The 17,824-nt window shown below is 36.1% G+C and overlaps 1 protein-coding gene across 17 annotated transcripts in view; it reads left to right on the top strand.

Moving 5' to 3' along the window:
* The window catches only part of DLG2 (discs large MAGUK scaffold protein 2), a 1,971,427-nt gene that overhangs the window by 1,356,499 nt on the left and 597,104 nt on the right, over positions 1-17,824 (top strand). For all 17 annotated transcript variants that reach the window (XM_021102325.1, XM_021102305.1, XM_021102303.1 and 14 more), the window contains one exon: positions 17,069-17,193. In XM_021102325.1, the coding sequence (XP_020957984.1) occupies positions 17,069-17,193 (125 nt within the window). The remainder of the gene's footprint in view (positions 1-17,068; positions 17,194-17,824) is intronic.

Raw genomic sequence — 17,824 nt, 5'->3', positions numbered from 1 at the left:
GGTGAATTAGTTCCTTCAGGCTTCTATTGGGAAAACTATTATTATAGTGCACCTCTTGATACAGCAGGAGGCTGAACAAGTTTTTTTTAATTCTGCAAAAGGTACACTGCTTAGTTTTTTGTTACCAGTAGAAGCAAGAATAAATAGAAGGCAACAGATACTTAAAATTCCATTTTAATGAATAACTATGATAAAGCCCATAAAGTGCTTAACATAGTAATGGTCAATAAAAATCATCAATTTGTCAGTTATTCAACAAATACTTATCACATATTTACTATGTGCCCAAAAGGAAAATTAACATGGTTCCTTCATTATGAACCCAGTTTTTGTAATGTAATCTAAAAAGCAGCAGAATAAGATCAGTGTCACTGGGAGCACAAGAAAGTCTGTTTGAGCAAAAATAGAGTCACATAAGATTCACAGGACAGATGATGCTTGAGCTGAGTTTAAATAAATGGTGATGGAATGATGGAATGGAGTTGTGAATGGCATGATTATAGTTGAGAGACCATAAGTAGAGTTAAAGGAGTAATGAATGGAGGCAGGAAGGGGCAAGAAGAAGAAAAAGGTAGATCATGAAAGGCTTTTATGGGCTCAGCAAAGGTTAACAGTATTTGAAAACTAAGAAAATACATTGTGTTTAGCACATTGTAAGACAGGATCATGAAAGAAGAGTTAAATAAACACAGCCTTGATTCTCAAAAAGCTCTGGTAAAAAAAAAAGAGTCAGAATTATGAGGGAGTTCTTGTCGTGGCTCAGTCGTTGACGAATCCGACTAGGAACCATGAGGTTGCAGGTTCCATCCCTGGCCTTGCTCAGTGGGTTGAGGATCCAGCGTTGCCGTGATCTGTGGTGTGGGTTGCAGACACAGCTTGGATCCTGTGTTGCTGTGGTTGTGGTGTAGGCCAGCAGCTACAGCTCCAATTCAGCCCCTAACCTGGGAACCTCCACATGCCATGGGAGCAGCCCAAGAAAATGGCAGGAAGACAAAAAAAAAAAAAAAAAAGTAAGAATTATGAAATGAGCTGGCCAATAAGAAGTAATATATGATTATTCTGTGCTAAATTGTGTGGTAGAGACTTTCCCACTCCAGCCTGGGGATCACCTCAGATCCTTCTCAACTCAGCACTCCAGGGAGTCTTCATAGTCTTTGGAATTAGCACAAGACATAAAAAATGTTTGCTATCCCATTTCAATACTGTGAAATAAAGTAACCATAATCTAGTTGAAAGAGTCAAGATTTAAGGTGAAAAATCCAGGTAGAAGACTGAGTCTCCCACTTAGTTCCTTTTCATTCATTTTGAATTCGTTCCTTCATTCATTCATCTCAGTAACTATTTTGGGGACATCAATGATAGCACAAGGCTTTAAGGATGACAAAGATGAACCAAAAATAATTTCCCACCTTATGTTCTTAAAGGTTAGGATATGAGATAAAACAAATACACATATATTGCCAATATAAAGTAGGAAGTGAGAAGCGTCTAAGGGAAAATGTAACCACCTGCTCTGGGACCTTAAAGAGGAAGTGGTTGCTTTCAGTTGAGGATTGAGGGGGTGTGAGATCCAGCAAGACCTCCCAGAGCAAGTGACAATTCAGATCCTGGGCAGACAGAGTGCAAATACAAGGACGGGAAATGCATGTGAGCAAAGCTCCAAGGCTTATTAGGCCCCTTGACATACAGTGTAAGTGAGTGGAGTAGTGGAGTTGATTAGGGTGGCCCATAAGTGGAAGCCACCAGGGAGAAATGAGGGTTGAAAAACAAGGGGGAGTCTGGTCCTGAAGTGCCATGAATATTATGCTAAATAAATTTTGACTTTACACTCCAGGCAGTAGGGAGCCAGTGAAAGTTTTATTTCTTCTCTGGCATTCATTTGACACATAAGATATACTGCCCTTTAATGTCACTCCATGTCTGTATATCCTGCTTCCCCAGAAGATAGTAAGCTCTCTGATGTCAAAGACTTAAGTGTTACTTGTTTTGTACATAATAAGTGTTCAGATTGGTTTGGAGGAGGGATATAATTTTTGTTGAGTGTCTTTTATCTGTCAAACAATATTGGTTAGGTTTTTTTTTGGGGGGGGTTTTTTACTTCATATAGATATATTTTAATTCTAGGAAACTTTTAAAATAAAGCATAATAGGATGAATATGGCATTAGACATGTGACAATGTAAAATGAGAAACTCCACTATTATTACTGAGACATATGATTAAGTAATCATTCAATGTGTATCTATCTGGCAGATTTCAGATCACAGTTTCCGGCATCTCAGCCATGTGAAGTGAACAAGGCAGCCAATGTTATTGTCATTGTGTGAATAAAAATACTGACGCTCAGGGAGTTTGGGTGATACAGCACAGCCAAGTAATACCAAGCAATATTTTTAAATACTTTTAGAATTAAAAGTATTTCTGGTGTTATTGAGAAAGCTGCATCAAGGACAAATTTTTATCCTGAGAAGTATTCTTGAAGATCCTATCCAGCATTTCACTCAAAGATGTGCACGTGTTAAGTAAGCCAGAACAAAGAGGCTCATTTTAGAATGGGTCATTGTTCCTTGCAATGCTTATTAGATTGTTAGATTGACATAAATGTCTATAAAAATGGACTTTATAAGGATATTTTCTTAAGAAGAACCCATAGGAACAAAAACTACAAAGCCAATGGTATTGTTTTATATAAATCATTAAGATGCTAGGAGTCTCCTCTTGGAGTTTCGATGAGTTGAAAATGATAGTGTGCCCTACAGAAAAGCAAACTTCTTCTAGTGAAGGCACTCTTCTTCCTTTACCTTACCCTCTACTCCCCTCCCCCAATCTTTTACTTTGAAATCATTTTCAAATGTACAGAGAAAGTGAAAGAAAATTGTTGTGATAGCCTGTATCCCAACCCATGTGTGAACTATTTGTAAATTTGATGCAGATATTATAACATTTCACTTTTTTTTTTACAAAATGACAAAAATCCCTGTATTTTTTTCTTTTTTTACTTTTTTTACTTTATTTTTTCAATTTAATTTAACTTATTTTATATCAAAGTATACTTGATTTACAATATTATGTTAGTTTTAGGTGTATCACAAGGTGATTCAGTTATACATATACATTGATTCATTCTTCTTCAGATTCTTTTCCCATACAAGTTATTAGAGAATATTGAGTAGAGTTCCCTCTGCTATACAATAGGTCCTATTGATTATATATAGAGCAGTGTGTATATGTTAATCCCAATATTGGATTTTTCATTTTATCTTTTGTTTTGGGGGCCACACTTGTGCCATATGGAAGTTCCAAGGCTAGGGGTCAGATCGTAGCTGCAGCTGCTGGCCTATGCCACAGCCACAGCATCCCCAGATCCAAGCCATGTCTTTGACCTACACCATAGCTCACAGCAACGCCAGTTCCTTAACCCAGTGAGTGGGGCCAGCTGTTGAACTTGTATCCTTATGGATGCTAGTCAGTTGCATTACCACTGAACCACAATGGGAAATCCACCAATACTGGATGTTTTTACACATGAAAACATCATTCTTTGCCAACAGTCTAACAATCACTGTTTTTAAACGAAGAAACTTCAATAACAAGAATATATTGTATAATGAGGGAATGATAGCCATTATAATAACTTTTAATGGAATATAATCTGTAAAAATACTGAATCACTATGCTGTACGCCTGAAACTACCTGAAATGACAAAACTGAGATTCAGCGAAGTTAAGGTACTAGCCCCAAACCACATGCTTGATAAGTAAATCTAGGGATCAAACCCAAGTCTCTTTGCTCTAAAACTTGCATTCTTTCCACTGCATTACAGAATCTCATTTGTTGATTGGGTTACTCATTTCTTAAACATATATTTCTTGAATGCCTATTTATGTGCCTGGCACTGTTCTAGAACCAAAAATATTATACAGTGGAAAACATGACAGAAGAGTTCCTGCCTCCTGGAGGTTACACTCTAGTAAGGGAGTTAGATAATAAATAAAATAAATTCATATGTGATGAACGATATGATGAAACTAACAGGGTGATAAGGTAGGAAGTGACGTCAGTGATGTTGGGTTGGGGGGAGGAGTCTGTTTGTGGTCAGGGCAGCCTCCTATGAAGTGGTAACGCTTGAGCAGATAAAGGGATGTAAAAATCCTAGAGGTAGATATAAATGAGAACATAATGCTTCCAAAGCAGAAATGAACTTGAAATATTGGAGGACCATACAGGGGTCATGATGGTTGGAGCCTGATGAGGGAGAAGAAAGGTAACGCAAGAGAATCCAAACAAGTATTCGTGGCTTAAAATTCTTCTGTCCTCAACAAAATCTATAGGATTTATATATTAACACATATCCTCAGGATTGCAAAGAAAGCAAAAGCACCCCTGAGTAGAATGGAGTACACACAGCCTGCCTGTCCCTACTCCCACCTCCCTCTCCCAGTATATACCTATGAGGGAAGATCTTGTCCATTTGCGCCAGGAAATATTTCTGATTCCTGAGTCTAGGTTTTATGGGCAGTGCTATAAAGTTAAGGTCTTTTGGATACCAATGAATATATTTTGAGATCAGTAACAGTGGGCTATCAGAGTTTGAACTTCTGACCCAAAGAGATGCTAATTTCAGCATAGCTCTGAAATATATACATGTCTTTTAGTAAAGGACACCAACTCTGCAAATAGCATTGCCTTAAAAGAAATGTAAAAGGGTTTTGGAATCTTTACCAATTATAATGGTTTATGTATTTGTCAAATGGAATAAAAATGTTTGCTATAGACTTAACATAGCTTCAAGAAGCCTTTGCCTAATAATTTGCTTGGTGTAAGGATGTGAAGTCACACCAGGCAAAGGGGACCATGTGTTCCAGGTTTTGAATGGATAGCTCATGAGTGTTTTTAACATCTCACTACAGCTGCGGAAAAGCACATCATGTTGAAATTCCTTCCACTTCAGGAGTTGGTCTTTTATACCATGTCCTGAGTCAGTGAATAATGTTATTAATTTGATAAGTATTAAACTATGATTTACCTATGTCTTCCTTCCCTTCCTTAAGTACTCTGCATTGTCATCTCCTTAAGTTCTCTTCAAATTAGGAAAATATGTATAAGAATCAAGTTTGATTTTGAGATGTTATAATACTAACCTTTTGAGCAGTTGAATAGAAGACTTATTGGTAATTTTTGAGCCCTTATAGTATATCATGTTAAGTACTTTCTGAGAATGATCTCATACGCTATTTACTATTGCATTTCTTAAACATTTTCATCTCAGGACCCCTTTTTACTCAAAATTAATGAGGACTCATATATTTATATGCATTTTATCTATCAATATATATCATATTAAAGATTAAAACTGAGCACTTAAAAATACTTATCCATTAATTTATAAATAGCAATAATAAATGTATTACATGTTAACATAAGTACTTTTTTTTTTTTCTTTTTGCTATTTCTTGGGCTGCTCCCATGGCATATGGAGGTTCCCAGGCTAGGGGTCTAATCAGAGCTGTAGCCACTGGCCTACGCCAGAGCCACAGCAACGCGGGATGCGAGCCGCGTCTGCGACCTATACCACAGCTCATGGCTACGCCAGATCGTTAACCCACTGAGCAAGGTCAGGGACCGAACCTGCAACCTCATGGTTCCTAGTCGGTTTCGTTAACCACTGCACCACGACGGGAACTCCATAACTTTTTATTTAAAATAGTATTATTCAAAGCAAAAGCAAAAAAATTTAGCAATATGATCACTGGCCTGGTAACTCCCTATGCCACAGGTTGGCCAAAAAAGGAAAAAAATTTAAAAAGATTAGCAAGAACACTGGCATTATTTTATATTTTTCAAATATCTATGTCTGGCTTAATATAATATATCTGAATTAACCTCATCTATACTTAATCTTTTGTGCATGTTTTAGTCAAAGTAAATGAGGAAAAATATGGTTATTTCACACATATGAATGGAGGAAGGTGAAATGTTTTCATACTCTTTTCAGAGAAGTATTTTTTTATACTATGAGTATTCTTTTTTTATACTATGCCAAAACTTGACAAAAGATATTTTTAAGAAATTAGTTTCAATGTGGAATCTGAAACCCTATCAATGAGCTTTTTGTACTATTTTAAAATAAAATTAATTCATCTATCTTAAACCTTAAATGGAACTTTTACTTATATATAGGTGTCTAATATCATGTATTAGTTGGAAAATACTGGTTTACTGAGTTATACAGATCATCGAAATGTTGACTTTTTTCATTATACAATGCCAAAAAATCCTATTTGTCACAATTGTGTCCCATCCCATCAGAAATGTCTTTAAGTCTTGGGAAGCTGTCATACTCATGGCGGCATATGCTTAAAAACTCAAATTTCATAATTAACAACAAATACTATCAGTTGTGCTCTTGAAAAAACAAACTCACTTTATCAGTTTTCAGGAAAGCTTTTGCCAAATACTCAAACTGAATAATCAAGGTTGTATGCAGTCATTTTTTCTCAAGTAAAAATGATAATCAATAAAAATGTGGTTAGTTTAGCTTGCAACTCAAATGACTGCACATTTTTTCTTGAGAAAACCATAAGCAGCATATAGAAGTGCTGTAAGCATACCTCTCATTTCATCAAATAGAATAGTGTAATATTGTGGACTTGAAAGTAATGAGTCTATAAAATTAATAATTTTCACTGTTTCATCAAAGACAGTTCTTAAATAAAAGTGCCTTTTTGTTTTTATTGTAAATATATATTTAGTGAAGAATCCAATGATTACTACTACATTTTGGTACCATTACTTTGTTTTATGCTGAGGTACCAACAGTTATACCCACTGTTGCTTTTGTACCACCAATGCAAAGGTAAACACAGTGAGAAAGACAAATAACATCTCGTTATTATGAAAATGCTTTTGATCTTGAAGACACTTTGAGCACTGCTAGTTTATAAACAACACAAAAGCTGTTATTATTCCTTTTTTTCAGATGAAGCTATACTTCAGAGAACTCAAAAGAATTGTTCAAGCCCACAGGCCAAGAAGTGGTAGAGCTAGGATCTAAACATAGCAGCAATGATTCTGGAGCCTGGTTTTTTAATCCATTCCAAGAGAGTGGTACTTAATAGTGATAGCAAGTGCCCATTTCCATCCCTCTTGGCCTGGTCAGGATTGGTAGATGCAGGGGTAAGTGTTGAAGGCTTGTTAAATCAGAGTCACAGTTATTCTCAAGTTATTACTTCAAAGGAAAGTTACTTTTAAGGGACATAAGTTTTTGGCTATAGCAAGTGAGCACCTAAAGTACAGCCAGGAAATAGCAGAAAGAAAGAACAAATGTACACTGCCAGAAGAAAGAAACAGTCTAAAGAATTATCCCTTTAAAGCAATCCTCATGGTTCAGTAAAGAGTGAAGAGATTATTTTGTTCAACAGTTGGTGGTTTTCAAAGATTTGGAATAGAAAACAGAAAATCTGTTGAGGGAAATTGGGAAAATTATACTTTTGAAATACAGTGAATCAAAAGTAATTGTGTATATTGTGTATAAAGTGATATCCCCAGACACTGGGATTTTGCAATATCCTGGGCAATAGGAAATAAGGACATTAGCTAGGATAGAGGCAGTGGGAAGAGAAATAAGAGAATGCAAACGAGATGCTCAATAGATAAAATGAACAATACTTGGTGAATGATGGATGAGAAGGCCTTGGGAGAGGAAGACTCAAAGATAAATTTGAACTGTTGTGCCACAACCATGCTCTTCCCCCATATATGACATATCTCCCCAACTAGATTGTAAACTCCTTCAGAAGTAGAACCATGTCTTTTATTTTATTTTTTTTTGTTCACAGAATGTGATACAATGTTGAGCACATAGTAAGTACTCAAATAAATAAATAGAGAAGTAATTAGGTGACTTAACTTTTAGCCTTCTTATATTAAAACCAAATTAACTCCCTTTAACTTCTTCAATTGATTTTTCCTTATTAGCTCATTCATGCAAATTATTTAGGGTAGTCTTCAGTTTATTTTAATTCAGCAAACATTTACTGAGCATTTGCTCTCTCCAACAATTGGATTGCAAATGTAGTACCCCTGTCCTCCAGCTGCTAAAAATCTAGAGGAAGAGAAACACATATACAAATAACTTTACGGGTTGATCCTTGGTCCAGGAACTTCCATGTGGCATGGGTGCAGCCAAATAAATAAATAAATAAATAAATAACACTATAACTTTATCTAAAGAGTGAGATGAAGTGGACCTGGTAATGAAGAAAAGGAATCCCTTTCCCAACCTGAGCGGAGTTATACTATCTAAAAGGCAAACTTTTATTTGTTCTTTTGCTAGACAAGCTTTACAAGTATAATGAGTATGTGCATGTGTTCATAGTATGATATATTTATAAGGAAAAATTAATGACAGATTTTCTCAAAACTAAGAGAATTCTACAATTCTTACGTCCATAAGCAATAATAACATGTTGGTGAACATATCTTCAGTTTTTTTCTATGCATATATATTGCAAAACAAGATCAAGGTTTAAATCCTATATTGTCTTTTATCTTCTTTTCCTAGTGAGGTACTGTAAAGATCTTTTTGTCCAATTATGCCATTGTAGTCCTTGGTGTGGCTATAGCACATATATTGAACCACTACCTATGGTGGAACTCAGAGAATCTGGACCCTCTTCTCATTTCTCCTTTTTTGGGTTTTGTTTCCTATGCACTTCCCTCTCCTGTACCTTCAATCTCCCTTTCCATGGGCTTCTTCCCCTTAGTCCACAGACATGCTAAGTCCCCTCCCTGCCATCCTTTGAAATTTTTCTACTACCCGCCTCCTTCTCATCAGTTACTACCATGTATCTCCCTTAAGAACAGAACTCTCACAAAAACAATAACCTCCCTTCAGTATACCACCCTCATACTTCTCAGAAGTTTTTGATCTACTATAATCTGGCAGTCTCTTTCTACCTGTTTGCTGAAAGTGTTTCCTCTCCATTATCCCCTTAAAACATTTTACCCCAAACAGTTACCAATCCCCAAATTCAGATATCATGATAGCTCTTCTATGCAGCCTCTTCCAGAAAAATGCAATTTGGTCAAACTTGGGGACATCCTAAATGCAACTCCCAGGCTTCTCTTATTCCTAGGCTAAGACCTTTAGCCAAAGATACATGGCTCATTAGCATGCTTAGAAAAAGAACAAAAGGAAAATTTGAAGGGGAAAATTTTTTTTTGTTATTAATTGTAAGCAGCAATAGTTAGAAATGCATGTGTTGTACTCACATTTTTATACCCTAATAAGAGGCCTGGGGCCATTCATCTTTTAATATTACCGCATGTTATAGAAGATGGATGAGACAAAGACTTTGATTTTCAACAGATAATATCTATGAAAAAGATATCTTTTTATTCTCTGTGTCATTCCAGACTTACTACCTAAAATAAAATTACTTTCAGGACAATTTAAAAAAAATATTTGCCGACTTACAGGCCTTTCTATCAAGGGATGTTTTTTTCCTGGCATGTAAGCTACAAAATTCTTTATTTTAATGTTATCTGTTTTAACTTTAAAAACACCTTTATTCTACCTATTTATTTTGTTTACCACTCTATTATATTTGCTGATCAGTAGTCAAGTTGTGCACTAGTAATTTTCAATCTAGGTGCATGTCAAATTTGCAGATTAGAGGCTGAAGCATAATTATATACTTGAAAATAACATATATATTATTTTGCAGTATAAATTATAGTAAATAAAAATAAACCAACGTCTTTGCTGGAGCAGAGATGCACACAGTAGTAGTGTATATGAATATTCTTGTCAGGGAGTGAAAGAAACATATAGATCTTCGTGAAATGAGGGGAATGAACAGAAATCTTGGGGTTGGTAAGAAAATATACAAAAATCCAGGGTATCAAAACAGACCGTGGGAGTTCTCCAGTGGTTCAACAGGTTAAGGATCTGGCATTGTCACTGCTATGGCTCTGGTTACTGCTATGGTGCACATGGGCTTGATATCCCTGTCCCAGGAACTTTTGCATGCCATGGGCACAGCCAAGAAAAACAAAAACAAAAACCGGCAGTGGATATATTTTTTTAAATTTTACTGAATGTAGTTGCTTTACAATGTTGTGTCAATTTCTGCTATACAGCGAGTGACTCAGCCATAAATATACACATGTCCACTTCCATATAGGTCATCACAGAACACTGAGTAGACTTCACTGTGCTGTAGAGCAGATCCCTGTTGATGATCCATTCTGTATTTGAAAGTGTGCATTTGGCATTCCCAAACCTCTGATCCATCCCTCCTCCTCCCACCCTACCCCTTTCATAATCAAATATTTGCTTCAAAGTCTGAGTCTGTTTCTGTTTTGTTAATAAGTTTACTTGTATCATTTTTTAATTCCACATATGAGTGATTTAATATGATGTTTGTCTTTGACTTATTTCAGTTAGTGTAATAATCCTTAGATCTATCCACATTGCTGCAAATGGCATTATTTCACTCTTTTTATGGCTTATTAATATTTTACGGTGTATTTGTACCACATCTTCTTTATCCATTCATCTCTTGATGGACATTTGGGATGCTTCCATGTCTTGGCTGTTGTGAATAGTGCCAGAGTGAATGCTGAGGTGCATGCATCTTTTCAAATTATGGTTTTCTCCAAATAGGTGCCCAGGAGTAGGATTGCTGGATCATGTGGTAGTTCACTTTTTAGTTTTTTTGAGGAAACTCCATATTATCTTTCATAGTGGTTGTACCAATTTACATTCCTACTAACAGTGTGGGAGGGTTCCCTTTTCTCTGCATCCTCTCTAAGATTTATTAATTGTAGGCTTTTTGGTAATGGCCATTTTGACCAGTGTGAGGTGATACCTCATTGTAATTTTAATTTGCATTTCTGTAGTAATTAATGATGTTGAGTATATTTTCATATGTTTTTTGGCCATCTGTCTGTCTTTGGAGAAATGTCTGTTTAGATCTTCTGCCCATTTTTTGATTAGTTTTTTTTTTTAATATTGAGCTGCATGAGCTGTTTTATATTTTGGAGATTAATCCCTTGTCAGTCACTTCATATGCAACTATTTTCTCCCATTCTGTGGATTGTCGTTTTGTTTTGTTTATGGTTTCCTTTGCTGTGCAAAAGCTTTTGAGTTTAATTAGGTCCCATTTTTTATTTTATTTTATTTTATTTTTTTGTCTTTTCTAGGGCCGCTTCCTGCAGCATATGGAGGTTCCCAGGCTAGGGGTCTAATCTACACCACAGCTCACGGCAACGCCGGATCCTTAACCCACAGAGGAAAGCAAGGGATCGAACGCGCAACCTCATGGTTCCTGGTCAGATTCGTTACCCACTGAGCCACGGCGGGAACTCCCCATTTTTTATTTTTGTTTTTAATTTTCATTACTTTAGGAGGTAGAACTTAGAAGATATTGCTGTGATTTATGTCAAAGAGTGTGGGTGTTGAAAGGTTAAAAAATACTGCTTGAGTCTTTCTTTAACTAGCTCTTATTCACCTAACAATTCTTAATAGTACCTACCTAACCATTCCTTCTCCCACTTTCAGAATTCGTAGCTAAATCATCTTTACTAAGAGAAATAACATATAATAAAATTGTAGGTTAAAATTAGTCAGCAAGCTCTTGTTGAATAATGAATAAAGGTACGAATAAAGGGATACATTGTCTAACTTCTCATCACCCTTATTGCCTTCATGTTTATAAAGACCCTGTTGACAGTGCTGTGTCCAACCAAAGGAAATACACCAGCATCGACTGATCATCACTCATGTGACAGGATCCATGCTTAGCCCTCTGCTAGTACACATGTCATTTACTTTCATCTTTCTAAAAATTCTGTGAAGTAGTTACTATTACATACATTTTACAGAACCAGAGTCAAAGTTACGAAATGTACCTAACGTCAAACATCTAGCATGAGCAAAGCTGGGACTCAAACCCAGGTCTAAATGGTTCAAGTACATGCCTTTCCAGTATAAATTTTTGAATATTTTTATGATACTGATAGGAATGGTTTAGACCTTTTTCAAAAAAAATTTAGAAATCTTTCTTATTGCTATTGTTTTTATTATTTCCTTAACATAAAATTATTTTTTAACTCAGAAGAGGTGGAATGATATAACAGGAAAAAAGTTAGTATTGGGAGCCTAAAAAATCCTGTCAGAATCTGAATTCCACTATTTGCTTGCTTTCTATCTTTAGGTAAGTTAGTTCACTCTTCTCAGCCTCAGGGTTTTTCTTTTGTTTTTATTTGTTTTTATTTTTAAAAGGGAAAATACTATCTACCAGATTTTAAGATGCCTCGCCCAGTGTTTAGCATTTTTAAAAAATGCAATAAATATTAGTTCCCTTGAGGACATTTTTAATATTTAACTAAGAGCTTTATATTTTTTTTAAAAGGCTCTCTTTTAGGTAGTTTGAAGTATTACTTAAGCAATTTTACTATTACTAATTAGTAATTAATAATTTTCTTATTTAAAAAAAGGAATTTTTAATATTTTAGTGGTAATTGTACTATAGTTAAAATTTCATACACTTTTTTCCCTCTCACATTTGTATAATGAACATTTCCATTGTCATTAAATATCACTACAGTTTTAATGGCTCCAAAATATTCCCATATTCAGATGGACGTACCACAGTATTTTTAACCATTTCTCCGTTATTTGGATGCTTCTGAGTTGTTTTTGTTTTGATTTTAAAAGAAAAATCATTATATTTCTACAGAGCTTTGACCACAAATTTTTGCACACATCTCTGATTCTTTAGGATAAATTCCTAGAATTGAATTACCAGATGAAGTAGTATTTTAAAATAGGAACTTCTGAAAACCAAAGGAATTTTTTTTCAATAGAATATTCCATGAGTGCATATGATTATGATATCACTTTATTTTCTTCTTTTTTGGAACCTCATTTTGGGGATAATTTTCTGTTTGAGAACATTGTTTTAATGAAAGATGAGTTTTCTAATAATATTGTATTTGTATTTGCAACTATCAATTAAATGTTAAGTTGTCTTTTCTTTTGCTCATTTTTTTGTTTGTTTGTTTTTATTCTAAGAGGAAATGGAGTGTAGTACATGAAAGAGAAAGTGCCTTTTGGCAAGGCAATGGGCTTCTGCTCCTGGGGGAGAGTCAGCCAATGTGGAGGACAAAGAACCAGGAGAAAGGATGGTCCATGCCAGCCACATTCTCAGGTGTGGAACTGGCCCAACTGCAAGGAAATAGCATCCCACCCAGAACTCTGTGCAAAGGCTGCTCTCACCAGCATGGCACCTTGCAGTTTCCATTGACTTGTGTCAAGTATCAACACTCAGTTAATTACTCACAATTTTCAGGATCCAAGTGTGTCAGCCAGGGGTCTGCCTATTTGCATGAGCAATGGCTGCTCAGAGGAGAGAGGTTCTGGGGTCTGCCCTTGCAGCTGACTGGTTCTGGGATGATTGTCAGGGGACTGAAGTCATTAAGCCATGGAGAACAGCAGGCAGGAATTTCACTGCTGCTGTTTCTCTCTCCCTCTCTCTCCACTGAATGTTGCTGGCTACTAGCAAAGGCCTGGAAGGGAAGGCTGGGAGAAAACAGTAGGGGGAGAAGAGAAAGCACTTTAAATCATTTCCTTAACTGAATGCAGATGAACCGCTTCTAAGGAATCACGTGACTGGCCAGGCCCAGCTGGCAGACTGGTTTTAGTTGAAACACAAAAGCTTTGGGAATCCTTGGGGTGGTAAACACAGGTCCAGTTTTACTCTGTTTCTACTTACTGTTCATTGTGGATTTACTCATTCTTTTCCTCAGAGTGGATTTGAGCGTAGGGGAATGTATATTATTTAAATGTCAGAGCCACCATATTCTCCATATTAGAGTTAATTCCAAAAACAAAAGTTAAATGTTGCTAGATTGTCATCAAAGCCTATTACTTCAAAGATCTGTGAATTCATAAAATAAGTTAAAAACACAGCAGTGACCCACTTCCCCCTTAAAGTTTCCTCTAGCATTCCTTTTTTATTTTCCCCTACTGCCAAGAAGCCATCCTCCTGGAAATCTAGCCTGAGATCCAGAAGACTCCTTTGAAGTCATCCAATTTAACCTCTCAGTAAATGTTTGGGTCCCTCATGTCCAGAGCCTACTCAGCTGTCCACTGAGTGAGGGTCTACCCTCCCTTGCACAGCTGCCTATTCTCAATTTGAATAGCTGTGTCTCATCCTCCATCCCCAGCTAAGCCACAATTTGGATGCCTGGGCTTTCCCTCTTTATTCTTGGAGCCATACAGAACAGAATGGCTTCTACTTTTATATTTCCTAAGACATTGTGGATTTTTAGTGGGTCCTTTCCATGTCTTCCCTTTAGAACTTGAATATTCTCAATAAATTTGTTTGTCTGCTTATGTATTCATCAGATATTTAGCAAGATATCCTATGTGCCACACAAGGCACCAGGAAACCAAGATGAATATTATACAGTTCCTGCCTTCCATAACGTCGGTTTGAAGGAAAGATAACACTTGTAAATATATAATTTCAAAATAACACAGTGTGTGACATAGGTAAGCATAGAAATCTACAAAAACTCAAGGGAGGAGCAACTTACCCAAGGAAGAAGAGGGGTGGTGGTCATTTGACCCTTCCCAGAGCAGATGCCACCTGGGCCATCAAGAGGGTTGGGAAGTTTCTGGTAGAGAAAACAGCATAAGTAAAGGCCAAGAGATGAGCTATATAGACTGTGAGGAAAGGAGCCAGCTGTTCAGTCCAGTGTTCTGGGAGCTAAAATATAAAGCTAGAAATAAAAGAGATGGAGTTAAGAGCCAGATCATGAATACTTCTCTCAAATGACAAAGTTTTGAGTGCCCTCTCTGAAAATGTTGATATTATCAGGAGAAAGCATTGGGCTATCCCCCAATCTCTGCTTGCCTCCTTCCCTACTCCCATTAATGAAGAAATTACTATCCTTGAGGTGCCAAATTCTAAAAAGACCAAGATATTCCAGTTGATGTTCTTGGGAGCTAAACCCAAATTGCATTGAAGATACTCATCTTCCTACCCTTTCCTTCTAAAACCCAAGATCCTATAGAAACTGCCTCATAAGTCCCCTAAACATTGTTTTGGTGGCTATATACATGACAGTGTATTGAGGTTATACAGTTCAAGGGCACTGATCACCAAATGCCAAATGATCACTACCTTTCCTGCTCTGCCTTGAATTCCATGAAGGCAGAAATCACCTGTTCTTAATCCCTATAGCCTTAGCTTCCAGACAATCACACAGGAGATATTCACACAATACCAGTGTAGTCCTCTGGTGTCAGTAGGTATTTAAAACCAAAGATGGAGTCACATACATTCTCCTCTGAAGAATGTCATGATCAAGACATCAATTTCTCCTTGCTTTCTCCATTCAGACATAGTATCTGTTTCTTGGATCTGGCATACTCTTTCTCGCTTCAGAGATTCACATAGGTTCTTTCCTCTGCCTAGAATGTTCTGTCCTCCTCTCCAACTCTCACCATGACCCCCTTAAAAGTAACTAACTGCTCTTCATCTTCAGGAAACATCCCTATGTTTAACTCTCCTGCTAATGACTCCATTTTCACCTGCCCTTCACATGCCTCATAAACTGACAGATTCACTGATGTAGCTCCAGGGCTTAACCCAGTGCCAGGCACAAGGCTGGTGTTTAATAAAAAATAAACTCACTGTTTGACTACTACTAAGTAATATCTCTGTTCCATGGACATTGGAATTTTCAAAGAACAATCAGATTTAGAGAGGAGTGAAAAGTACAAAGACATGGGATTTTAGCAACTGTGGTTGAATTATTAACTTCAGTTTGCAGTGTACAATTGTAAAAACAACCTTCTGAAATACAGAGTTTTATTAATTCAGTCAATAAAAATTGATAAGCATTACCTTAACATTTTCAGTGGTAGTATAACTGTCAACTTATAGTTGATCTTATCGTAACGTTGAACTTTTCTGACTGAGTGCCCTAATTAATTTTTCTGGATTAACTACTAAATTCTTATTCCTCATCTCTTTTTACCCAAGCGCAGAACTTAATCAAGTGATCATAAATTTAGTAAGCTAAATTTGTTGTAAGAGTATATCAAGAAATTAAATATTCAGTGACAGGGGACTAGTTAAATAAATGACTTCGGTGAAATATTATTTAGTCATTTAAATGGATAATTATAAAGATTATCTAGCTGTGTGGAAATGGCTTACACTATAATGTGAATAATAAAGAACAGAACATAATATGGAAACATAATGGAAATTAAAAGAATGTGAAAATAAGAAATAAGTAAGATGGCTGTGAATTTGGGGGAGACTTGTAATTATGTTTTACATACAAATTTTAGAGGATTATTTATACATTGGATGTCAGTTACTATCGTCTGCAGGATTAAATATGAAAGTGTTATTAGAGTATAAATTATTCAAATTTACATGTATTCCTTGTCTGTATCTCCTGAAAATTAAAACCTGTTTAATATTGAAAAGTGTCTCATATATACTGACTCTAGAAGAGGTCCCTGCCTTCTGAAGTTGAAATTCCTTCTTAAGAGGAATACATTTCTTGATGTATAAAAATATTAGAACAACCATACCAGGAATAGCAGAATGAAAAAAAAAATTCATTATTCTACCATATCAAATATTTTCGTATAACTTGTTTCCTTCCATTCTTTTTTGTATGTGTGCATAGTTTTTACAACTGACATTAATGATTTTTGGCATTTTCTCACATTACATAGTTTGTAACCTTTTATTTCCTACTTCATAACGATAAAGGAAGCATTTCTTAGAAGCAAAAATATAAGGCCCTTTGAATTAGCAAAAACATAAGACCCTTGAATCCTTGCAATTCAGGGAAAAACCTGAGCGTTTTTCCTGACCTTCCTTTGTCTGCTGACAGTGCACTTTATAGCTTTGCATACAAGGCTGTTATCACCTGATTTCCATTTGAGTTGTAAGATGATAACGCAGAGACAGGGGGAACTAGGTTGAGGTGACAGCCACATCATTTAATGTCTACTTATTGTTTCTACAGGGGAATTCTGGCTTGGGATTCAGTATTGCTGGGGGGACAGATAATCCCCACATTGGAGATGACCCTGGCATATTTATTACGAAGATTATACCGGGAGGTGCTGCAGCGGAGGATGGCAGACTCAGGTAAAGATCTGAAATGTTAGAATTATTTGCAAAGTACATCTGCCACATCAGTGAGACATGCTTGTGCCTCTGGAGAATAATAATTCTACAAAGGTTCTGTACTTGAAAGAGAAGACTGTCAAAGCAAGCTCTCTGTAATAACTTTCCAGATCTCTTATTGCTTCATGACTTTCAACTAGTATTTATTTTGTGTTTGTCGATAGCTACACATTTGACATTGAGCCAGACACTTTGAGGAAGGGATGCAGATCTATTGTTCTACAGGGCCTTCAGTCTGGTTGGAAAGAAGAATACAAATGATTACATTTAGAATGGACAAGGAATGAGGCCCTACTGTACAGCACAGCGAACTATATCCAAACTCTTGAGATAGAACATGATGGAAGATAATATGAGAAAAAGAATGTATATATGTGTATGACTGGGTCTCTGTGCTGTATAGCCTCAACTGATACAATGTTATAAATCAACTACAACAAAAATAAAATTTTTAAAAATACTGTGAGCTGATGAACAAATAATGAAATATAGAGAAAACAATATTCAGAAGTACTATTAGCAAATCAATGCCATGTGATACACCTTGTGTGTATTCATAGATTCAGCAGCCATTGATAAGGACTTTCTGTAG

This window comes from Sus scrofa, chromosome 9, assembly GCF_000003025.6.
Source record: "Sus scrofa isolate TJ Tabasco breed Duroc chromosome 9, Sscrofa11.1, whole genome shotgun sequence".
NCBI lineage: Eukaryota > Metazoa > Chordata > Mammalia > Artiodactyla > Suidae > Sus > Sus scrofa.
This window is presented reverse-complemented; position numbering and strand designations above follow the sequence as displayed.